General features: G+C 41.6%; 1 protein-coding gene across 2 annotated transcripts in view; it reads right to left on the bottom strand.

Moving 5' to 3' along the window:
* Positions 1-6,920: 6,920 nt before the first annotated feature.
* Positions 6,921-25,701, bottom strand: part of LOC145407010 (uncharacterized) — a 198,544-nt gene continuing 179,763 nt past the window's right edge. The window contains exons 13-14 of one of the 2 annotated variants that reach the window (XM_080278023.1): positions 23,434-23,519; positions 6,921-8,306 (exon numbers count right to left, since the gene is read on the bottom strand). In XM_080278023.1, coding sequence (XP_080134149.1) covers positions 7,919-8,306; positions 23,434-23,519 — 474 coding nt within the window. In that variant the 3' untranslated portion in view covers positions 6,921-7,918. The remainder of the gene's footprint in view (positions 8,307-23,433; positions 23,520-25,701) is intronic. The other variant, XM_080278024.1, reaches the window with a different exon arrangement.

Raw genomic sequence — 25,701 nt, 5'->3', positions numbered from 1 at the left:
GATGAGTAAGGATGGAGGTTTGGAGGGTGAAGTGCTTGAAAGGGTACAACAGTGAAGAAAGGTTGCTGGTTCTTTGAGAGCAGTGATAAGAAACAGGGAAGTGACCATGGAAGTGAAAAAGTTACTACATGACAGTGTCGTGATACCAACTCTAACGTATGGAAGTGAAGCTTGGACGTTGTTGGAAGGACACAAGTCAAGAGTGAGAGCAGTGGAAATGAGTTATTTAAGAGGAGCCTGTGCAGTCACATGGAGAGACAGACTGACGAATGAGGATATAAAGGAGCGTTGTGGTGTGGATGTGGATGTGATAGGAAGCATTATAAGGAACAAACTGAGGTGGTTTGGCCATGTGGAGAGGATGAAGGGTGAAAGACTGACGATGAGAGTGTATGTGAGTGAGGTGGAGGGGGGAAGAGGGAGGGGGAGGCCGAGGATGAGATGGAGGGATGGGGTGGAGAGGTATATGAGAGAGGGGGGTGTGAGTTGGGAGCAGGGCAGTGAAATGGCGGGGGACAGGGTGACATGGAGGCGATTTGTTTGTGGCCATCCCAAAAGGGACTGAGGCGTCTGCCAATAGATAGATAGATAGAACAGAGGAAGGAAAATCGAATAAAAAAATAATAATAACAATAAACCATACTCCAGATTACTGGTGTCCTCTGTTTATAAAATACCTGTTACAGTTAGACTTGAACAGCTGTAAGTTGAAGTTTGGGGGGAAACAACTCTGGGGAAGCGAGTTCCAAAGAGATACAGTACAGTACGGGGAATGAAAGAATTCTGATAGGCAGAAGTTCTGCAATATGGCTGAGTGACATTCCAGTCATGAGCGCTACCAGATGCCCATGTAGCATGAGGGAAGGCATGGGGAGGTGGCACCATGGACGCAACTTCGTCTGAGCATTTGCCATAAAAATATCTGTAAAATAATGCAAGGGAGGCAGCATTCCTTCTTACTTGTAAAGGAGGTAGTTTATTTGTAATGGCAGGGTTGTTAATAATTCTAACAGCCTTGTTCTGAATTATGTCTAGTTGTTTTAATGCAACTCTCCACATCCATTCCACAAGGGTGAGCAATATTCAAGCTGAGAGCGCACATGACTTATAAATCACAGCTAAATGCTCGTCAGTGAAGAAGTAACGGACTCTGTACATTAGCCCAAGTTTCTTTAAGGCGGTTTTAGCAAGTGATCTAACATGAGAGGTCCAGCTGAGGGCATTGTTAAGTGAGATGCTGAGAATTTCAATACTTTTGGAGATGGAAATATTAGTAGTACAGAAGGTAATATACAAAAATTGGCAATATCTGTCTATTAGTAAATTGTATATACATGTATTTAGTGTTACTAGCATTAAATGAGACAAGGTTGTTTTGTCCCCATTCACTGATTGTAGATAGGTCGTGATTTATGGAGATGGCTGTACTGAGTTGAGAGGTGGAGATATTAGACTTTGTAAATGGGTGTCTGAATGTGAATGAACCATGTTGTGTTGAGTCATCTGCATGAGTGGATGGGATTGTGGGTGACAGATAAGAGATCATTAATATGAACCAGGAACAGGGTTGGGGCCAGAACTGATCCCTGCAGCATGCCGGTGTTAACTGAGTGGAAATTGGAATATATATATGGTACATCATCTACTTTTACTCTCATTTTCCTGTCACTGAGATATAAGGAAATCAAAGGAACAAAAGACGTTAGTCCATAGCAAGGGAGTTTGGACAGCAGGGAACGGTGCCATAGTCTATCGAAAGCTTTAGAAATATCAAGGGCTACTGCATGAGTTTCTCCATGTAGGTCAATTGATTGATGGATGGTATGAGTTAGGAGATTGAGTATGTCAGTGGTGGATCTTTCGTGGCAAAAACCATATTGTCTATCACTAATTAAGTTGTCGGATTGAAGATGTTTAACAATGTGCATATTAATTAAAGTTTCAAATACCTTACCAAGAGAAGATGTGACTGCTATTGGTCTGTAATCAGAGGGGTCAAAGGAGCTTCCTTTCTTTGGCATTGGGTGGATATTGGCTTCTTTCCATGAATTTGGGAATGAAGAAGTACGTATGCATAGTCTGAATAATTTAGCTAGAACAGAGGCAAGTTCATGAAAACACTTTTTCAAAACAATTGGGGGAATTTCATCTGGGCCTGGAGCTTTGTTAGTGGGTAACTTGTCTAGGATGGATTTTACATATCTTGTCTGTATTTTAAGTGGAACAATTTTGGGAAAGTCAAGTTCTAGTACTGGGACGTTCTGGCTGGCATCGTCTAGGGTAAAATTTCTGGCAAATGTACTGGCAAAAATATCTACTTTCGCACGTAGGTCATTTGTAATATTGCCATTTGAAGATTTTAGTGGGGGATTGGATGATTACTTGTTAAAGTTACTATTGAAAGAATTAAGAGTTGACCAGAATATTCTATTGTCATTAGGGTTGTTAAGTAGTTATGATGCTTGCATCTGAAGAAAGTTTGATTTAGCTAGATTTATTACAGCTTTTGCATGATTTCTAGCAATTTTAAATTGATAGAGTGATTCAGATGTTTTTTATTTTAAGTAGGAGTTATATGCTAATGACTTCTGGGCTGTTGCTCTGGCACAGTTGCCATCAAACCATTTTGGAGAGTTCGATCTTTTAGTGAACTGTTGACTTGGTATGAATAAATCCATACCAGCTAGTATTAAGTCGCAAATGTGGGACTGGATAGAATTGACATCACTAGAGAAGAAAGACTGCCATGGAATGTCAGTAAGATAATTTCTAAAAGTTAATTTATAAATCCATCCCATTTTGCCCTATCAAAGTGCCATCGGGTCACTCTGACAGAATAGGGAGGTGTGCGAGGGTTAACTAATGAGGCTTTGATGAGATTGTGGTCAGAGGATCCAAGTGGTGACAGTACCTCTATCCTGTATTGATCTGGATTATTTGTCAAGAATAAATCCAAGAGATGGGCATTATGGTCAGGATTATCAGGTATTCTGGTTGGTTGCTTTACCAGCTGGGTGAGATTAAACGATTCTGCAAACAGCTCGCACTCTAGACCAGCATCATCAGTCCTGGCAGAATGCAATAACCATTCAACATTATGTATGTTAAAATCACCCCAAATGGTAATTTCAGTGCTAAGGGCAAGGTTAAGGTTACTCAACTGTGTGGATATGGAATCAAATACACTGGGTTCCGAAGAAGCATTGGGAGAACGATAGACTACACAGATATATTTGGTAATATTTTGACAATTTCGTTTATACAATAGGTAATCAAAACTGGATGAAGTGAAGTTTATAATTGTGTCAACTGCATATTGGGATTTGACACTTGTCCACACTGAATTCCATTTGCCATGTATTACTCCATTCATGAAGTTTATTTCATTCTTCTTGTATCTCTTTACAAAAGTCTGTTAGAAATTCTCCTTTGTATTTTTGCATCATCAGCAAACATATTTAAATAGCTTTCATTTCCAGTGTTACTATCTGTATCATTTATATACAGTACACTAAAAACATTTCCAGTGTTACTATGTCATTTACATAAACAAAAAACATAATTGGTGCCAGCACTGAGCCCTGTGGAACTCCACTAGTCACTTCCCTCCATGATGAGTAATTTCCTCTTAGTACTGTTCTCATTTCCCTTTTTCTGAGAAAATCTTGCATCCAACAATATTGTTTGCCTCAGATTCCTCCTTGATGGTACAGTTTCCATAAAAGTCTTTGGTGCAGTACTCTGTCAAATGTTTCTTGAAATCTAGATAGATACTGTCCACCCATCCTTCTCTTTTCTGTAATGATTCTGCAACTCTGTCATAGTAGCCCAATAGAGTAGTAACACATTTTTTCCCCTTTCTGAAACCAAATTGCCTTTCTGTTATCATATTGTGTTCTTCTAGATGGTTTACCCAAACTTTTTTCATCAGCTTTTCCAGTATCTTACAACACTGGTTAGTGATACTGGTTGGTATTTGAGTGTATTTTGTCTATTCCCTTTCTTGAATAAGGGAACAATGTTTGCTTTCTTCCAAATATCAGGTAGTTTACCTTGACCCAAGGATTCCTTGAATATTAAGGATAATGGTCTACCTAACTCCTTTGCACATTCATGTAGCACCCAACATGAAATTTCATCTGGACCATTTGCTTTTCCTTTGTCTAATTTACTTAACTCCTCTTGGATTTTAACTTTCTCTGATATTTGTATATGTGGTAATATGTTTGGGCATGCATGTTCCATATCATTCCTCTCAAAAGTATTTTCTACTATAAAAACTGATTGCAAATGATAGTGATGTTGAAGCTGTTTCACCTCGAAGTAATGGTGTTGAAATGATGTGGGAAGTCCTTAGACTATCCATGCTATGAAACCAAATGTCCAAATCGATAAAAGCCAGAGGAAACATGGAAATGTTTACAAGAGAGTGTGAATAGAAGAGGACATGGAGAGAAAGACTGGAAATAAATGGACCCCTTTTAGTCACCTCATTCATGCAGGGATACTGGGGAAGAATTTTCCTGCCCTTCCCCTGGGAGCAGTAATCTGATAGAATTAGCAATTAGATATATTTCTTACTTGTGAAATGTAATGCCATCTCTCTTCGATGAATTCCTGTGCCCATTTTTGCATCCGTAAGCTGCACAGTAGACCATGGCACTATATTTTCTGGAATCATTGGCTGCTTTCAAAAACCCTCTGAATAACTCAGTACAAAGAACGCGGGCATCAGGTGTGGTGTAACATGGCTGCCACTACACCACTACACCAGTGCTGCCCTGGCGACAGGCACAAAGTACGCAATGCTACCCATAAGAAAGCCTTTCCATACTGTAGAGCTCAGTGGTTTTTTTATATATCAATTTATTCTGCAAATATATTAGTTTTTGAGTTATATGAGTTATAAAAGTGACTGTGGTTTATTGTTTTTATAATAAGTTTTATAATAAACGTCAGATGGTCGATATTAATGGAAAATATATAATGAAACACGAATCAGACAATGTACGATAACTTTCATCCTGAGCTTGGGTATGGAACACTGCTTTATAGTGCGTATGGAAACATTAGAATACCATCTCATTTCTGGGACGAATACTTTTCTTAACTCAGTCACCAATTAATCACTCTGATTCACATCATTTCCTTACTGTTTCAGTATGTGAAAAATTTACATTCATATATCTACGCTATACACAAAAATAATATAAAGCCATTTGAACGCAAAATATTAGTACAGTACGGATAACTTAAGATCGTCTGCACCGACCTCATGCACCATAATCTCTGGCCCTCTATTGAGTCCCTACAAGCCACCACTGTGATACTGGGAACCTATACACTGCCCAACAATAGAATTAGGGGACAACAACACTTCCAGCTAGTCCAAACCCATTCTAACTTCAGAGAACATTTACTGCCTTCAAAGCCTCAATCCCACATTGCTGCCAAACATTTTCCTATCTGAAAATAAGCTAACTATTGTACATTATTCAGTGTTCTGGCTGGGATTTGACCTCAGACCCATGCATTTTTAAAGCATGCTCATATACAGTGTATATATATATATATATATATATATATATATATATATATAGATCTATCTATCTATCTATATACCTAGGCTGCTTCCCCCAAGTAAAGGGAGGTAGCCGAGACAGGACGACACGCTCCCCATTTACTCATCTATTCAAACACATTCATTCGCATCTTAGCCCCAAAGGGGAGAACGGACAGATCCTCACCACACCACACCGCACAAAAGTCAACTGCGCAATGCAATCAGTGACATCCGCAGCAGGGCCCGACAGCAGAACTGGTTTACCCCTGCCACATCATAACAGACCCATCCCCTTACCTGCACCTGACCTGACTAGCTGATCAGACCAAATGCGGGAGAATATCCCCTCTGGGCTGCGTCATCACTTATTCATTCACAATTTCTCTCCATTTATTTCTGTCACGCACAGCCACTCTTCCTTGCTCAACAGACATCCCTCTCGCATCCAGCGCTCTCTTCACACTGTCCATCCATCCTATTCGTGGTCTTCCTCTCAGCCTTACACCTCTCACATTAGATCTAGTTATCTTTTTCACCAATCGCTCATTATCCATTCTCTCCATATGCCCAAACCATCACAACACCCTCTGCTCAACTCGATCAGCCATCTCTCGAACAACTCCAGTTCTCCTTCGCACTTGATCATTTCGGACTCGATCCATACGCGTCACTCCACACACACTCCTCAGACACCTCATCTCCATTATATATATAGTATATATATACATATATATAGGTGGAGGCGCTCACCATCCATCACACAATGCAGTGCTGCTCTCGGGTGTCTGCCCTTTCCTCTCCTCCATCCTTCTTTCCTTCCATCCTCTTCTGTCTTTTTTCCTTCAGTTTTTCCTCATCCTTCTGCTTGTGGGTGACTTTACACTCCCTCTTCTGTCTTTCTTTCCTTCATTCTTTCCTCTTCCTTCTGCCTGTGGGTGACTCTACACTGAGTGACAAACCAAATGGTTTCCTGTACACCAGGAAACCATTTACTACGCTTGGTGGTAACCATATGACCAAATTTTAGCGCCTGGTGGTTTAGTGGGTAATTATTGCAATCCAATCGGATTGAGCCGGTGAAGGTTTCTATCCAAGGGGTGGTTGGGGTTTACTGCTCACGTAATGCTACTCGGGGATGAGTGAGGCTGGTCACTCTCATCTTAAATGTCATGACCAACTGCCTAGCCCCGGGCTCCTACGCTCCTCATGGGGCAACGTAGGATTGGATGATGGATGGAGATATACAGTGTATATATATAGCCTATATATAAAACTCTCCATTTGGGACGCGAAGGTAGAAAATAAAGTAAACACCAAAGCCAGCATGATCATCATCATCATCATCTTTATTCTCGTGACATTTTGATCCTCACTTGGATCATCATCAGACCAAAGAAACAAACTACAAGGCTAGCTGCTTTGACTGATTTTGATAGCACAACTATCACTAATCACAAAGAGGCTATAAGTGGATCTAAAAGGTCCATTGAGTATGTTTATGTAATCTGCTAAGGGATATTATGTGGCATGTGTTAGGAGTGTAATGTTGCATGGTAGTAAGACCTAGACAGTAAAGGCTGAGGATATTCGCAGGTTCAAATGAACAGAAATAACAAAGATTAGGTGACTGTGCAGTGTGCCCTTGAATGCGAGACCTGGGGGGCCTAGGTTTACAATGGAGGAGTTAAGAGGATGGATTGGACTGAAGTGTAATGGTGCTGTGATGGGGATAGGCAGACTGAGATGGTCTGGACATGTGGAGAGGATGGAGGATGACAAATGGGTGCAGCAAGTAAGAAGTACTGACATTGGGGGTCAGGTTGTATGAGAGACTGAAAAAGACCTGGGACAAGATCATACAGTGTGACCTCTGGGATAGGGGACTGAATAGGGTGGCTGCCAAAGATCGAGCAGCATGGACAGCCACCATTAGGTGACCAAGCCAATGCATGCAAGCATGTTGGAGCCTTTATAAACAAAATGAAACCAATGAGTTTTGGGTTGGATTAACAGTGAATGTATAAAATGACAAGTCAAACTGATATTTTAAAAATATCTGTATTGTACATTCATCTTTGTTTTTTTTACGTGTGTGTGTGTGTGTGTGTGTGTGTGTGTGTGTTATATAAAATACTGCACAATGAAATCATTTAATGAAAAATTTTATTTGATGCATAAGAGTGGGGTAGATCATGGAATGAACTTTTGTCAGAACTTTGGCTGACAGAATGATGGGTGTCTACTGCACTACAGATGTCGGTCTAAGAGCACAAACGGTTTTTTACAATGACATTTTAGAAAGTAAAAGACAAGTGTCTTGTATGGACACTGTGAGATAAACTGAGGATTTAGTCTTCAATAGTATGAGCTAGATCCCCAGCCCTTAACAATACCCACAAAACCTTCATAATTGGGCCTCCATATTACATTTGGCAACTCATTTACTAGCTCTTCGAGGAGTCTGGGGTTCCCTACTCTTGTGTCTGCCCTTTTCAAAACAATTTTGACACTTCCTTGCACCGTACTTAGTATGTTGGATAACTGTCTGTAGCTTGTGATGCGTGTGCCTTGATTATTATATACAGCAATAACACGTTTGAGATGAAAGTTAGAGAAATCCTTGTCAGACAACCAACGATTAAAATCTGCATAGTTTTTACTGCCATCTGCAGTGCCTTGTCCCCTACCTCGTCCCCTGCCTCGTCCTCTTTCTCTCCCCCTGCCTCGCCCTCTGCCTCCCCAACTGCAAAATATGAAAAAAAATAACAACAATAATAATAATAATAATAACATTAATAATAATAATACAGTGATAATAATAATAATAATAGTGCTGGAGATTGTTTCATTCAGCAATGCAGTATATATTTCTCATTACTTACCACTTATCCACTGAATACAAATAAGGACCAGACTACAGATGCATGCACTTATGGGAATTCATGAAGCCTTTCCCTGGAAAGCATGAAAGGACATTTGCTCATAGTTAACATAATAAATATTTCAGGCATGAAAAATTAGAAATTGTTCTACTTAACGCTCATTAGCTACTATTTTCTATGGAATCACTGTCGTCAAAATACTCTTTCTCATTAATACTATATATCTATCTATTGCCAAATGCCCCAATTCTGTAAGGGGTGGCCACAAACAAATCGCCTCCATGTCACTCTATCCCCTGCGATTTCACTCCCCTGCTCCCAGCTCACATCCCCCTCTCTCATATACCTCTCCATTCCATCCCTCCATCTCATCCTTGGCCTCCCCCTCCATCTCCCCCCCTCCACCTCACTCACATACACTCTCCTCATCAGTCTCTCACTTTCCATCCTCTCCACATGGCCAAACCAGCATCATATGTTTCTCCTAATGATTTCTATTACATCCACATCCACACCACAACACTCCTTCACTTCCTTACTTGTCAATCTGGCTCTCCATGTGACTCCACATGCTCCTCTCAAATAACTAATTTCCACCGCTCTCACTCTTGACTTCTGTCCCTCCAGCAAGGTCCAAGCTTCAATTTCATATGTTAGAGTTGGTATCACAATACTGTCATGTAGTAGCCTTTTCACTTCCATGCTCTCCTCCCTGTTTCTTAACACTGCTTTCAAGGAACCAGCAACCATTCTTCCCTGCTGCACCCTTTCAAGCACTTCACCCTCTAAACTTCCATCCTTAATCACCACACTACCCAGGTACTTAAATGCACTCACATTCTCCATTTCTTCCCCATCCAATCTCACTGTACATTCACTGACTTCACTTCTCTCAAAGACCATCGCTTTACTCATCTCTATATTCACCTTTAGATTCCATTTCTTACACACTCTCCCAGACTCATCCACCACGCCTTGCAGCTCCCTTTTGTCTTCACCAAACAACACAGTATCATATGCAAACAACACTACAGGGAGTTTCCAAACACTGCCCTTTCTCACTAAGGCCGCTCCAACATCCAGTGCCCTACCTTGTATCTCTTTTATAACCCCATCCATGTACAGACTGAACAACCATGGAGACATGACACATCCTTATTTCAATCCAACCTTCAAATAGAAAAATTAACTCAGTTCACTATCCTCACGCACTGCAGCCTTTGCACCCTCATACATACTCTTCACAGCATTCAAAAACTTCCCATCTACTCCATATATTCTTAACCCTTGGACTTACCAATGACGACCTGGGTAGTCATGCGTTTGTCAACCTCTGACGTCAGTATGACGACTTTGCCTGTCGTCCGATGTAATCTAAAGAAATATTTAGAGAGTCATCATTTTTGTTGGATGACGGGCTAAAATGGGCAGAGCTAAGCCTGCCACAGCTGGTACATGCATGCTCACTTAGTTTGCTCGGCTCAGTGTGATGTGAGGTTCCTCACAGGTAGGATGTACACCTCTTGACCTCCCGCCGAACACTTATGCTCCTTTTTCTTGCGTATATATGCGGCGTTATTATTTAAGAAATTACAAAAAATAATGCATTATTGGAAAGGAAATTTATTCTGCTACGTATTGAAGCAAAAAATATTTTTACGTCTCGAATAGTTTCTTTTGGCAAATATTTTTTTGAAGGACAGTGTAAAACTTTAGCATGTCAGCTAACTTCTACTCATTTTTTTTTTTTGCATTTTATTTTGTATATATTGCCTTTTTGGACAATGTACGACAGAGCAAAAGTCTTCATCTTCAGAATGAGACCCAACTGGCCTTTCTGTGATGAATAGTAACTTTCCTATGAGCGTTAGAAGTAAAATGTCTCTAAGTGACTGTTCTGAAAGCTCTAAAGCAAGAGTTACGCATACAGCCAGAATTTACGCTCCTCCCTTCACGGGAAAGGGTTAATACTTTCCACAATCTTTGTCTATCCACCCTGTCATATGCTTTCTCCAAATCCATGAAGGCTGCATACAACTTCTTTCCCTTCTCTAGAAACTTTTCCACTAAAGATCCAAGAATGAAAATCTGATCTATACAACCTCTTCCCTTCCTAAGACATCCCTGTTCTTCTCCAACTAATGCCTCTGTTATTTCCCTAACTCTGTCAATAAGTATTCTACCATATACTTTTCCTATTACACTATGAAGACAAATGCCCCTCTGATTACCACACACTTCTTTTTCCCCCTTTTCCTTTATACAGGGGAATAATTATACCTGACTTCCAATCCTCCAGGACTTTACCTTCCTCCCAGGCCAAACTGCACATCTTCCACGTCCATTCTAGGACTATCTCTCCCCAGTGCTTCAGCATTTCACCACACACTCCTTCAATTCCTGGGGCTTTCCCCATTTTAACTTTCTTCACTGCTTCCACAACTTCCATCTTACTGATTTCTTCCTCTCTTCTCACATCCCTCCTTCTCACAGCCATTCCCCAGCCACTTATACTTGCATTACTTTCATTCTCTATGTTCAGCAATTTATTAAAGTGTTCTCTCCATCTGCTCACTTTTTTTAGTAATCTACCATTTTTACCTTTCACTCCCCAACTAACTTCCATGGCATCCTGTCTAACTCTCTTTACCCCTTTCCAAAATGTTTTCTTACATTCCCTCCACTTTACACACAAATTCCTTCCAAATCCTCATCCACTCCCTTCTGCTCCCACTTACTAAACTTTTCACCTCCTCTTCTCTACATATAACTCTTTCTTCCATCTCTCAACTTCTTCCATGGCCCTGCTTCTCATCCACTCACTACATGTTTTCTCCTTTTGTGCCACAGCCTCGCTCACCTTTTCAGTCCACCATGCGGTTCCCTGCATCCCTTTTCATCTACTCTTCACCCCACAACCACCTCACATGCTGCACAGATTTCTTCTGTGAATATCTTGCACACACCTACCACATCCCCCATCTGCTCTAGTCTATATCTACCCAATTGCTCCTCCACTTCCCTCTTATATTCTGCCTTTTTTCCATCCTCTTGTAACTTTTCTACCCTCCTTGTAAGAAGTACTTCCTCCTGTCCTTCCCTTCTCCTATTTCTCCATTTTGTTTGGACTTTGATTCCACTTTCTCAACCTCTATATACTCTTGCATTCATTACACATCTTCTCATCCCTTCATCCACACACACATAATCAATCATTGCCTTCCGTTCATTCAGTTCATCATCCACCCTTCTCATCACTCGCCATGTATACCTATGGATCATTTTGTGCCTGAAGAGGGTATTAGCTATCACCAACCCCCTCCTGGCACAAATGTCCACTAAAACACTGCCATTCTCATCCACCTCTGCAGGCACACCCTGCTCACCGACTACTCCATCCACCTTCACATTCCCTACTTTTCCATTCATATCTCCAATCAAAAACACTCTCTCATTCCTTTCAAACTTTTCCAAGCACACTCTCACATTTGTCCAGAACCCTTCTCTCACTCTGCTGGCATGATCTTGCGTTGGCGCATATACACACACACAATTGCCTACATATGTAGTCCAACTTTCAATCTTACCCACACAATCCTAGAGCCACCTGATCCATACTCTCTTATATTCTTCTTCCAACTGTTACTCACAACAATACACACTCCTTTTGCCCTCTCATTCTCACCTACTCCCACGCATATACCCCATCCATACTCCCATTCTCTCTCACTATCACCTTGTCATTTAGTTTCAGTTAATCCACATAATCCACTTTCGCACCCTCAAGCACCTGGACAATCTCTCTCTCTTTTACCTCATCATTATTTTGCACCCCTTACATTCCATGTAGCTATCCGTACCAAGTCCTTTGTTCGGTCCTTAGACGTTAACTTTTAGTCAGTCCTGGTCCAAGGCTTCTTGTTCGTAGTTTTAGTTAGTCATTTTCCGGGGAGGGGCACTAACCTTCCGCCAACCCACTTGTTGTCACGTAGGGAACACGTGTTGGTTGGTTATAAGGTTACCACCTGGCATTGTAAATGCTTTCCTGGTTTACAGAAAAACATTTGGCTTGCCACTCAATATAGAGCTACCCCCAAAACAGGTTATCACTACACTAAGTGGGTGGATGATGGGCGCCCCCACCTACCGCAAATACAGAGGCTGGGAAAAAAAAAATAAAATACATAAAAAAAAGCAGAGAAGTGAAGCACTTTATAAAAAAAAATTGGGTGAAATAGGCTATAATTTTTTCATGACTGATGTCTTCAAATTTTTGGTTCCACACTGTAAGTACAGTATACTGTATTTTATGTCAGCCACACTCAGTGCTTTACTTGCTTAAGTTTTTCCAGCAACACTTGTGATGACAAGTGCTATGAAAGCAAGTTATCTGAAACAAAACCACACATTAAACAATTAAGATGTACATATACACTACATGTCTTTACCAAGTTGTGATATAAAAGAAATGAGTTACGCTTGTGGGGTCCCGTTTCCGTTTCTCAACCAGTCCAACTTTGCTTTAAACTCATTTAAGTTTTTGGACTGGATGATCCTTTGTCCAGGTTATTCCACAAGTCAATGCATCTGAATGGAAAGCTGTATTTCTTAATATCCTTCAAGGAACTTGTCTTTCTCAATTTCTTTCCATGTCCTCTTGTTGTTCCCCTCCCATACAAATAGATCTGCTCTCAATTTTGTCTACTTCCATCATGGCCTGAACACCACAATCATGTCACCCCTCTCTCTTTTTTTGCTAAGGAAGGCAGACTCAGCTTTTCTAGTCTTTCCTTGTACGATAGATCTGCCAGGTTGGGGACCATCTCGGTCGCTGCTCTTTGAATTCTCTCGATCTTGTTTATATCTTTCTATTTATGTGGGGACCACACCACTGTCACATATTCTAACCTGCGATGGATCAGGGCCACCACCAATTTTTTCACAATCTCCTCATCCATGTACTGAAATGCCACTCTTATGTTTGTCAAGAGCTTTTATGTCTCTATGACAATCTTGTTAATGTGTTTTTTGGATGACAAATTACCTAGGACCAAAACTCCTGGGTCCTCTTCTTCTTTCACTTTTGTGATTAGTTCCTTTCCCATCGAGTAATTCATTGATGGCCTCTTGGTACTTTTACCCATTTCCAATATTTTCCATTTTTTTTGCACTGAATTTCATTTCTCATACCTGGCTCCAATCATAAATCCTCTCCAGATCTTCCTGTAGCATTTTCCAATCCTCTTCAACTTCTACTCTCCTCATGATCGTTGCATTGTCTGCAAACAGTACTTGCATAACTAATCATCCCATCCATAAATCAGGAACATTACGGGAGCTAACAAAGTGGCCTGTGCTTGCTACTTCCCTCCACCCTGATATCCTGTCCTTTATTACTGTCCTCATATGTAGGTCTCTCATGGAGTCTCTCATCCACACCAAGAGTCCTTCTATGTGTCCCAATTTCCACATTAGTCACTTATGGGGTACCCTGTCAAAGCTTTCTCCAGATCTAACTACAGCCATCCGCTGTTTAACGTCCATGACTCAGTGTGAAAATAAGACGTTAAGTGATATGGATGTTAAGCGACCACCGTAGCTTATGCAATGTATGCTGTATACAGTATTGTATATGGCTGGGCAGCTGGCTGACCTCTCTGGCCACTCACTGGTTACAGACATTAACCCAACAGTTGTACAAAAATGACCGACCAGCCCCTCACTGAATGATCGAAGTCGCCCAGTCAGCCTCTCGAGCAGCGCACTGGTAATAAAACCTAACTCACCAGCTGAGCAAAAATGGCCATCCGCCTCCCTACCTAATGGTCAAGGTCACCCGGCCGGCCTCTCAAGCCGTGTACTGGTAATAGAATCAAACCCATCAGCTATGCAAAAATGGCCTATGCAGTATATACAAGTATATGGTAAATACTCTACCATGTACTTTTAAAACACAGTACAGTATAAAAAGTCCAAATTATGACAATCACACTGCGTAACGTCATGTAAAACTGATGCAAGGATACTCAAGAACACTAGAAAGCAGAGATAAACACATTTGTGTGTGTGTGTGTGTGTGTGTGTGTGTGTGTGTGTGTGTGTGTGTGTGTGTGTGTGCGAAGAAGAAGGAACCAAAGGCCATGAGCCCACAATAACTATCCCTTCCAAAAGGAAAACAAAATACAAAAGACAGCCAAATTCAAGATCCGTTCATTTCAAGATGCCTGGACACACTGTGTTTGAAAGACTGGAGATCATAGGAAGCAGGAAATACAGACAGAGGGAGACAGTTCCAGAGTTGATCTGTTGCATAAAGGAAGGACTGGGAATAACGGTTAACTCTTGCATTAGACAGCTGGACAGAAAAGGGATGAGAGTTTGCTGCTTGACGGGTGTTACGCGCCTGTCGAAGAGGTGGAGGAATGCATGCAGACAGTTCAGAGGAGCAGTGACCATTGAAGTTGCGATAGAAAAAAGATAAAGATGCAACAGTGCAGCGAAGAGACAGAGGTTGTAGAGAGTCAGTAATAGGAGGAGAGTTAATGAGACAAAAAGCCTTTGACTCCACCCTATCGAGAAGAGCTCTATGTGGGGAACCTCCCCACACGAGAGTTGTACTCCACACAGGGGTGGATAAAACCTGTGTATAGAGTCAACAATTGTGCAGGGGTAAAGAAGGAACGGAGTTGGCTTAGCACACCTAATCTCTTGGAAGCAGATTTTACAAGAGATGTAATATGATCTTTCCAAATAAGTCTCGGGTAAATGACACCCCAAGCATGTTCAAGGATGATGCAGGATTAAGCTGATTATTATTAAACATTAGTGGGTGCACATGTGGAAGATTTTGTTGGGTTGATAGATGTAAGAACCGAGTCTTTGATGCATTAAAAACAACCAGATTATTTTTACCCCAATCAGAGATATGAGCCAAGTCAGACATTAGGTATGCCATAGCCTCATCTCTTGTTTGTTGAAGAAACTACTGAGATGGATGTTGCAGGAACCGCATGGAAAGATGAGGGGTGGAGTCATCAGCATATGAGTGGATAGGGTTGGATGTACAGCTTAGAAGGTCACTGATGAATAAAAGGAAGAGAGTTGGTGATAGGACAGAGCCCTGAAGAACACCACTGTTGATAGATCTAGGAGAAGAACGATGGTCGTCTACAACAGTGGCTATAGAACAACCAAAAAGGAAGCTAGAGATGAAGGCACAGATAGAAGGATAGAAACCATAAGAGGGCAGCTTGGAAATTAAAGATTTATGCCACACTTGATCAAAAGCCCTTGAGATGTCAAGTGCAATGGCAAAGCTTTCGCCAAAGTCCCGAAAGGAGGATGACCAGGAGGATGAATGGTAGGTGAGAAGATCGCCAGTGGAGCATCCCTGATGGAACCCATACTGACGATCAGAAAGAAGGTTGCGATAGGAAAGATGCTTTAAAATTTTTCTATTAAGAACTGACCCGAAAACTTTTGAGATACTGGATGTTAAAGCAATTGGACAATAGTTAGAGGGTTGGGAATGGTCACCCTACTTTGGGACTGGTTGACTGAGAGCAAACTTCAAGCAGAAGGAAAGGTACAAGTTGACAGACAAAGACAAAAAGAGTTTGCCTAGGCAGGGTGTAAGCACAGAAGCAAAGTTCTTGAGGACAACAGGAGGGACTCCATCAGGCCCATATGCCTTGTTAGTACTGAGGCCTGTGATGGCAGGAAATACATCAGCTGAAGAAATTTTAATGTCAATCATGAGGAAGTCAAAGGGGGGAAGTGATGGAGGAACATCACCAGTATCGTCTAAGGTGAAATTGGAGGAGAAAGTTTGAGCAAAGAGATCTGCTTTATCAGTAGAAGAAATAGCTACAGAGCCATCAGAGTAGAAAAGAGGATGGAAGGATGATGAGATAAAGTTGTTAGAAAGGTTTTTGGGAAGGTGCCAGAAGGAGCAGGGAGAATTCGAGTTGGAGAGTTGAGAGCATTTAGTACGGACGAAATTATTTTTAGCACAGCGAAGAACAGACTTAGCACGATTCTGGGCAGAAACGTATAAAAGATGTGATTCAGGGGTGGGTTGGCTCCGGTACCTTTTATAGGCCCTCTCCTTGTTGCGGATAGCATTAGAACAAGCATGATTAACCCAAGGCTTTCTTGCATTAGTCAAGGGATATGTATGTTTCCATGCCCGAGAGAATCACCTCCATAATGCGCAAGGCTCACTCAGATGGCTCCCGGCCATGGAAGCAATAATCATTCCATGGAAAATCGAAGAAGTATTGCCTGAGGGCCTCCCAATCCACAGCTCCAAAGTGCCACAGACGATGTTTCTTTGGAGGGTCCACAGGCCACACCGGAGTGATAGGACAGGTTAAGGTGATAAGATTGTGATCGGAGAAGCCCAACGGAGAGAAAAGATTAACATTGTAAGCAGAAGAATTAGTTGTAAGGAAGAGGTCAAGTATGTTGGTGCTCTCTCCAAGGTGGTCAGGGATACGGATAGGGTGCTGTACAAGCTGAGTCACCTCAGCCCAGCACCTCTGGCACATGTGACCTTTCCTGTGGAAATTCTCCATCCCATTTTGGTGCTTCCTCCTCCCTTATTGGTAGTGTGAGGATGAAATGAAAGGGGAAGGGGAAAGGAAAAGGGAAAGGCAGAAGGAAAAAAGATGATAGTCGGGAGGAAGGTTAGAAGAGAAAAATATTCCCCACGTGACCTCCAGTTTTCCTTCCCCATCCTGACGACGGAGACGGCGGTGATGATGGTGGCAATGGTGAAGATGGTGAAACAGAGGATGAAGAGTCGTGGGAGTGGGAGGATGGAAGCAATTTTGTCCCCAGTCACCAACCATTTACTCATGGGGACACGGCAAGCTGTACTGTTCCCGAGTTGAACCAATCCTCTAGGAGGACTGATTTCTCCAAAAACTTTTTCACTAGAGGGCTGGTTCTCAGAATCTGCACACTTTCTAACACGTATGCAGGATTCTGCTGTGGCACAGCCCCACAAACACCCCACAGCTGGCTGTTTGATGACGACATATCTGTCGACGAGTTATACCTGTTCCTCGCCTTAGTTCTATTGATGGGACTGATAAAAAAGAATCAGCTACCTTCATACTGGGCTGTGGACCCCCTTATGTTTATACCCTTCTTTAGAAGAGTTATGGGGAGAAGCAGATTCCAGTACATTCTCAGCCGGCTCCAATTTTTATGATAATGAGGACCCCAGCAATGTAGACAACACTGACAGGATGCGCCGAATTCGCCTAGTGTTTGATCACCTGAGGGCATGATTCTCATCCTTTCTCTCTCCCTACAGAGACCTGGTCAAAGACGAGAGTCTCATGTTATGGAGGGGGAACATTGCCTTCAGGCAATATATCCCAAGCAAAAGACACCGCTTTGGGTTCAAAATTTTTTTTGTGTGACTGCAGGATCGGGTATGTGCAGGACATAGTCCTGTACACAAGAGCACAGACAGAAATGACAAAGGACAGGACTGTTGGTCTGTCTGGTGCAGTTGTGAAAACAACGATGCAGACATACCTTTGTCATGGGCACGTCCTGTACCTGGACAACTGGTACACTAGCCCACTTCTCGCTCGGTATTTGCGGCAGCAAGAGACTGGCATCTGTGGTACAGTGAAAAACAAACAGGCAGCACATGGTACAGGCTACGAAACTGGAAAAGAAGGAGGTTGTGTTTTTTCAAGCCAATAATATCCTCACCACTACCTGGCACCACAACCTCGAAGTAAACCTCCTTTTGATGGTTCATCGCCCCCTGATGCATATCACAAAGAGCATTGATTACCAGAGTGAAAAATGTGTGAAATCTGGAAGCCTGAGGCTGTAATTGATTACAATACCAACAGGCGTCAGGCAGACTAGTCGGATGCAATGATATCGAGCGTCGAGTGTGCCTGGCCACGATGAAGTGGTACAAGAAACTGTTTTTTCACCTGCTGGATGTAACAGTTTTGAATGCTCACCTCCACACCTACACCACAGGATCCAGCGATATTTTCAGGGGCTTCATAAGAGAGCTGTGCAGGGAGCTGATTGGCACCCATGGCTGTGATCGTGCCCCTAGAAAACATTCAACTGGTGTGGAAAATCTCCTTCGCCTCACCGAACATCATTTCCCCGAGGTAGTGACAGCGCCAGGTGTGAAGAGAAATCCCCAAAGCAAGTGTCACGTGTGCCAACACAGCACAGTACGGCCCAGACAACAACGAAAGGACACGCATTACCAGTGTGTGGAGTGTGATGTGGGACTGTGCCTCACACCCTGCTTCAAAGAATACCACACCCCACTCCACTTCTCAATTACGTGGTGTGTGCGATAAAAGATGCAAGTGAAATGTACATACAGTAAACCCTCTCCAATTCGGATTAATTGTGGGGAACTCCATGTCGAAATATCCAAAAGTTCGAATTATCAGAGCATGATGCCTGCCCCTGTCCCCAAAGCACACCCACGCTCACTAAAACATGGCTTTTTCACAAAAACATTGAATAGTACAGTACAGTACTGTACCCACACCCCATACCATATGCCACTGTCTGCCTGTGTTGTGTGGATGGTTGCTGTGATGAGAAGTGTTTACTTGCTTATTTCCTTGCTCCTTATTTCCTCTCAGTAGTCTGAGCACATGGTTCCAAACTAACTTTAGTTAGGCCTAAGCACTCTGAAAGTGCTATAAACACAAGAAAAGCATTTATTCCAAAAGAACATGTAAAATTGTTGGATGAAGTGACGTGTGATGTAGTTTAAATGCAAACGATCAGACAGATAAAATGAGTCAGATGTGTTTTCGATGTGGATAGTTTCTTTGTTGGAAAAAACAGAAAAGTTAATGATGAAGGAGCAGTAAAATTCATGTTTTCACCTTTAGTGCAACGAGTGTGAAGAAGAAGAAGAAGAAAAAGGGGGAGCTTTGTGCCTGACCTTTGTTATCAACTGATTGTCTCTGGTCGAGAAAATTTGGCTCTTATGGTATGTGAAGACACTACGTGTTGACGTAAATAGTTGGGCAAGATAATTATGCGAGTTCAGTTCTTGTGAATCATACTGTCATACAAATTATACTGCTTGGCTGACTTGTGTTTTATTCACAATTACCTCATTCGTTTGTATCTGAGATGTGAGAAGTACGCAATTACTCCATGCTGACGACTTCAGTATAGTTTTTTTTTCCTTTATTGTTGATGACTAATGACTCAAAAATAGTTTCACAATGCATTTTTTTTTTTTTTTTAATGAGTGAGCCGAAAGTGGTTCCTGCATGAAGATGGGTGGCCATTACTGTGTTGGTTAGGTCAGAAGTTTTTTCTTGATTGGTAATGAGGACTTTTAAAGGGCTTAGTGGCAATCCTTGGTGGATAAAATTTTAATGGGGAGTATTAGGGGGCAAAGCTAGTTGGTCAAGTTAAGTTAGAGTGCACTGATGTGTCCAGTCAGCGACATCGTATGTAAACACACTGTCTTGGGTGTCTTACAGCAGACATATTTATAGTAACCTATCTTAAAATATATTTTTAACAAAAAATATTAGCCTCCTAGAACCTAACCCCCTATATGACATGTAAATATATGTCACGTTTTACGATGGAGACCACTCAGAGCACGTCTGCTGCGGAGAGAGACTTAGGCTGAACTGAGCAGTGTGGCGAGGAATTCCCCAACTGGAACCCTTGTTCAGACTTGTCTCGCTTAATTTGTATTTCTATCCAAATTAACCTGTACAATCCCGCTGTCGGCATGGTGCCAACGGTATAAAACGTCTCGAGTAATCCCAGCAACATGATGGTGCCGACCACAGTCTAAGTAACATACAGTCGTCTAACGCTTGGTTCAAATTTGGGGGCAGTCTGCACATGACATCACGGGGTCCCGCAGCCTTCAGTTGGCTCAGGGCAGCAGTGGGGAGCAGACGTGTGTCCCATCAGTCTCTTCTCACTCGTGTGGGAATTTCAGACGTGCAGCATTTGAAGACATGTCAATTTAAATATGGAATAATTTCCGAAGCTAAAGAGGCCAAAATTAAATTCAAAAGTTTACCTGTATCAAAAGAAAATTAAAGATTATAAAGTTTTATAAGACGATGAGTGACGTTTGAAGAATATTATCCAACCACTGTGTACACGTAGGCCTACTGTCCGCATGTTGTGCTAAACTACATGCTTGCATTACTTCAAATGTCACTCACCGTTTTATTAAACTTTATAATCAACTTTAATTTTCTTTGATAATGGTAAACTTTTAAAGCTAACTTTGACCACTTTTGCTTTGGAAATTATTCCATATTTAAACTGGTTGCTTATATTACAAGCAGTTTACAAATATATGTGTTCAAATAAGAAGAGCTGTAGATTTACCACGTTCCTCAGTGTTACATAAACCAATAAGCAGCCTTAATTCAAACGTTTCTTGGCTCTAGCCAGCAGAGCTTAGTGAACAAGGTATACTTGTCATACTTGAGTTATCCCTTTACTTTTCGTTTTCTATGGACGGCCATGTGACATCATCCTCATGAAGTCATCCTACTGTATATTACTTAGACAGTGGTGCTGACAGCAAAATTTGGGCACTGTAGCGTGTCTCTAACTGCTTCAATCTAGCTAATTTTTTGCTCAGGAGTAGCTTAATGTATTGGCAAAATTGTGCACAAGCACTTGTAGCACTGAGTTTGGTGGTCCATGGCTGGATAACATCAGTGTGCCACTGTCCGTCACAGCATTAGAATGTCGCGGAAGTCACGCCATTTTTCCGCCTCGTTGGGCTGAAGGAGGCAGTTGAAACAGTCACATGGACCCTCTGTCCCTTCATTTAGTGATTCTATAGAAGAGGAAGACCTGGACGACTCTTCTGGGGAGGAATATGAGCCAGTGGAGAAGGATATTGAGAATGGGGATTCCCCCATTCCCCTCCCCCATTCTCTCTCATCCTGCCCAGCTGGGTGGGAAAACGTAGTTCACGGCCTGGGAAACTGGGCTAGAAACACGATGGACGGCCATCCTGCACTTACTTCTCCGATAAGGAGTACTTTTTTTTGCTCTTCCTTGATTTATTTGTCCTTTCGGATTGTTTTATGCAATAAAATTTTTTCCCGTTTTTGGTCCGGGAGTGGGTGGGTATAAAATTGCAAATATGCCTGGGGTGGTACAGGTTAAAAGTATTTGTCTGGCAGTCAAAAAGATCCGAATTAACCAATATCCGATTTAATTTGGGTTCGAATTAGAGAGGGTTTACTGTAACTGTAAATAATACGTAAAGATATTTATCTCATAACTGTAATATGATAAGAAAGTAGTGTTAGTGATATTATAATAGTAAGTGAAGTAAAATAAGTTACATATGTATGTGTGCATGTGCTAGAAAATATATATACTAAGTGAAATGACACGGCGTGATTATCTTGCCGTGCGAGAAAAGAGAATGGTAGTGCGGTGTGTGCGAGAAAAAACACCTAGTGTGAGTAAACTATGAAAAGAATTATGATGCGGAAAACAAATATAATATACAGTATAATACGTGTAGGCACAGACTTTCTACCTCAGAAACGTAGCATAAGAACCATTACGAACGTTATATGGGCAATCCAACTCACTCACGCGTCATAATGCGCCAACGTACATAACTATGCTTGGGGACACCTCCTATATCATTTATATACCCAACAAGAGTGTCCTTGGCTCGAATAGCATAGTTACCGATGAAGAAAATGCAAAGATTCTGCCTCCTCTCGCTCTGTGGTGACGGCAGGTGATGAAGTCTACGGGCATTACTCATAAGTTTTCAGCCACCTGCTCAGGGAGAATCGACCTCAAAATCGACCAAAATGGCTTCTGTGAGTACTTTTATGGTTGTTCTCCATGTTTTCTCATAATTTCTAACCTTAAAAAAAAAAAAAAAAAAAAAAAAAAAAAAAAAGGGGGGGGGGGGAATTTGAAAATAGGCCAGCACCACTGCTCCATGAGGGTCTGCTGGCATGTGGCGGGTTAAGCTCCCACACCACACGCCACTTCATCCAACAATTTTACATTTTCCTTTGAAATAAATGCCTTTCTTGTGCTCATAGCACTTTCAGGGTGCTTAGGCATAACTAAAGGTAGTTTGGCATCACATGCTCAGAGTTCTAAGAGGAAATGAGGAGCAAGGAAATAAGCAAATATACATTTCTCGTCACTGTGACCATCCACACAACACCGAGGCAGGCTGTGGAAGGTGGTATGGGACATGGGTCACGTGGGTCGAGGAAGCCAATCAGCGACCGAAAAAAGCATAACATATGTGTTGTAAACAAAAGCAGTTATCTGGAAATCCAATACCTAAATGCACCCACTTCCCACACAGTTTCTGTCGGGCAATTAAGTGATATTACTGTGCTATTAAGTAATTATGGAAGAAATTAAATGTCCATGTAAGCTCGTTTTCTTCTGGTCTTAAATCGCAACTCTATTGTACTGCATTCCTTCTCCGCACACCCCCAAAACCAATCATGTTTTCTGCCCTCTCTATTCCCATTCATCAGGCTTTCAAAATATTCTTCCCATCTGGTCCTTACTTCATCTCCATAGGTTAATAATCTACCACTTACCTGGTACATCCTTCACACTTTCATATTTCTTTCCACCGCAACTTCTATAAGAGGTAATAATACGGGTACAAATAATAACCAAAATTCAAAATCTTCTGGTTCCATGCATGTCAGAATTTAGAGCTCTGAATGCAGAGAAACTTTTGCTAACCCCTTTACTGCCATGAAGTCTTTCTTAATTTTATTCTTGTTGCTCCAGGAAGGTATTATTAAGCTAAGAAGAGCCTCCTCATTATTAAGGGGTTAGAAATAGTCTCATTTAAGTTCATCACTATAATACACTAATAGGCTTATTAAGACATGCTTGTTGCCATCATATGATTAGAATTAAATTACATGATGCATCACACAGAGAGATGGTTTAAACCACAAAAGTACTCACTTTGTGCTGTCCTCTGATTTGTCTGTCAATCTAATCTTTGTCTCTAGATCCAGATCCTCTCCAATTTCTTCCATGCAAGCTTTCTCCTGGGCAGAAATGAGAGTTAATGTTCTATACTCCATCTACCACAAATAACTTATGTTACATGGCCAACAGAAAATCCCTATCAAAGAGAGGTCATACCATAATTATAGGGGGATTACAAGAAGCCTGACAAAAAAATTACAGTGTATTATAAATGAGAAGATGATATTGTGTGCAAACCACCAATTTCTGACAGTCATTTATGGAAGAGCTGTGAACATTTTACATGGTTAGCCTGCATGCCATGCTACAGAACACATTCAACAGCATTTTGTTTGTCAAAACTGGGAGCTTACCTACCCCTTTGTCCCTACCCTTATATATGCTCTGAAAAATTCACAATGAACCAGTTGGCCATGTCACCATCTTTCATTATCTGTGGAAACTGGGCATGATGCAGTAATTATATAAAGCAACTGGTAACTTGCATTGGAAAAAATGCCTATAAATAAATAAGATACTAAATGAAGAGCCACACAGACACTAAATACTGTAATAAGGAATAGGTGTTACTTCTAGTGCTTACTTTACCATTTTCAACAAGTCTAAAGTTACTTCAGTTAAGTTCAGTATGTTCAAGACATTTCAGGTTCTTTTAGATCAATTCAAGCCAGTCTACAAATTGATTTAGGCCACACTCATGAAAGCATCTATAAAAAATTGGCTCAGTGTATTGTGTGGCATTAAAATAATGCCAAGAGCATTGAAAAAGGGGCTGTTGAGGAATCTATGTGGAGCGTGGACAGGATAAGGAAGAAAGTGAATCATGAAAAATGTGATTCTGTTGGCACCCGAGTTGAAGGGAATGTCCTTAGATGGTATGGTCATGTGCATTGAATAGTGTGATGAAAAGGAGTACTCATCCTTCTGCCTACAGGTGACTTTACACTCCCTCTACTGTCTTTCCTTAACTCTTTCCTATTCCTTCTGTCTGTGGGTGACTCTACACTGAGTGACAAGCCAAATGGTTTTCTGTACACCAGGGAACCATTTACTATGCTGGGTGGTAACCATATAACCATATTTTGGCACCTGGTGGTTTAGTGGGTAATAACGGCACTCCAATCAGATTGAGCTGGTGAAGGTTTACATCCAAGGGATGGTTGGGGTTTATTGCTCACGTAATGCCACTCAGAGATGAGTGAGGCTGGTCACTCGCATCTTAAATGTCAGGACCAACTTGCCTAGCCCCAGGCTCCTACATTCCTCATGAGACAATGTAGGATTGGATGATGATGATGATGATGATGATGATGATGATGAAGTGTGAAAGTAGAAGTATGTGGGATAGGAGGAGGCAGGGTAGGCCAAGGTGCAGAGATATGGTAAATGAATGTGAGCGAAAGCAAGGTATGGAAAATGATGATGATAGTCTATCGAGCTGGTTGGAAGAATTTTGTACTAAGAAGTGTTTGACACAGGTTTGGTACCCTTGTTCTCTCCTGGAGAAGTGCTAGTAGTCAGATTAACTCTAACTGATGGGTGGTACTGTATGAAGCACTTAAGAGTGAATATATGAGCCTTTACATTCTGGAGGATTGAATGGTGAGTGAATAAGAGTGAAGTCCAGTCAAATGGGGAGATTTTAGTTAGTTTCCCTTCTATCAGAAGTTTTTCTGGCTCTATCGACCATACCTCACCCTAACCAATTGTGGGAAGAGGTATTAATGACGATGATGATAACGAATGAACACTGAAGCACCCAATATTGTTCTCTAGTTGCTTCATTGTGCATGCCCTGTGGTTGACTGGATAGTGGGCCACCTTTAAAACCTGGTGATCCATATGTATTGGTTTCAGTCCAATGCTGAATGATTTTACAATTTTACTCAGCTTGTAGAGAACACTTTAAGGAATTGTTGAACATACAGGATGGAAGTAATGCGAGTATAAGTGGCTGGGGAATGGCTGGGAGAAGGAGGGAGGTGAGAAGACAGGAAGAAATCAGTAGGATAGAAGTTGTGAAATCAATGAAGAAAGTTTAAACTGGGGAAAGCCCCAGGAATTGACAGAGTCTGTGGTGAAATGCTGAAGCATGGGGGAGAGATAGTAGTAGAATGGATGTGGAAGATGTGCAGACTGGCCTGGGAGGAAGGTAGAGTCCCGGAGGATTGGAAGTCAGGTATAATTATTCCCTTGTACAAAGGAAAAGGGGAAAAAGAAGTGTGTGGTAATCATAGGGGC

The sequence above is a fragment of the Coenobita brevimanus genome, chromosome 72 (genome assembly GCF_032717465.1).
Source record: "Coenobita brevimanus isolate Jiangsu-jjx chromosome 72, ASM3271746v2, whole genome shotgun sequence".
In the NCBI taxonomy this organism is placed as follows: Eukaryota; Metazoa; Arthropoda; class Malacostraca; order Decapoda; family Coenobitidae; genus Coenobita; species Coenobita brevimanus.
Note: the sequence above shows the minus strand (reverse complement) of the source record. Positions and strands in the feature narration are given on the sequence as shown.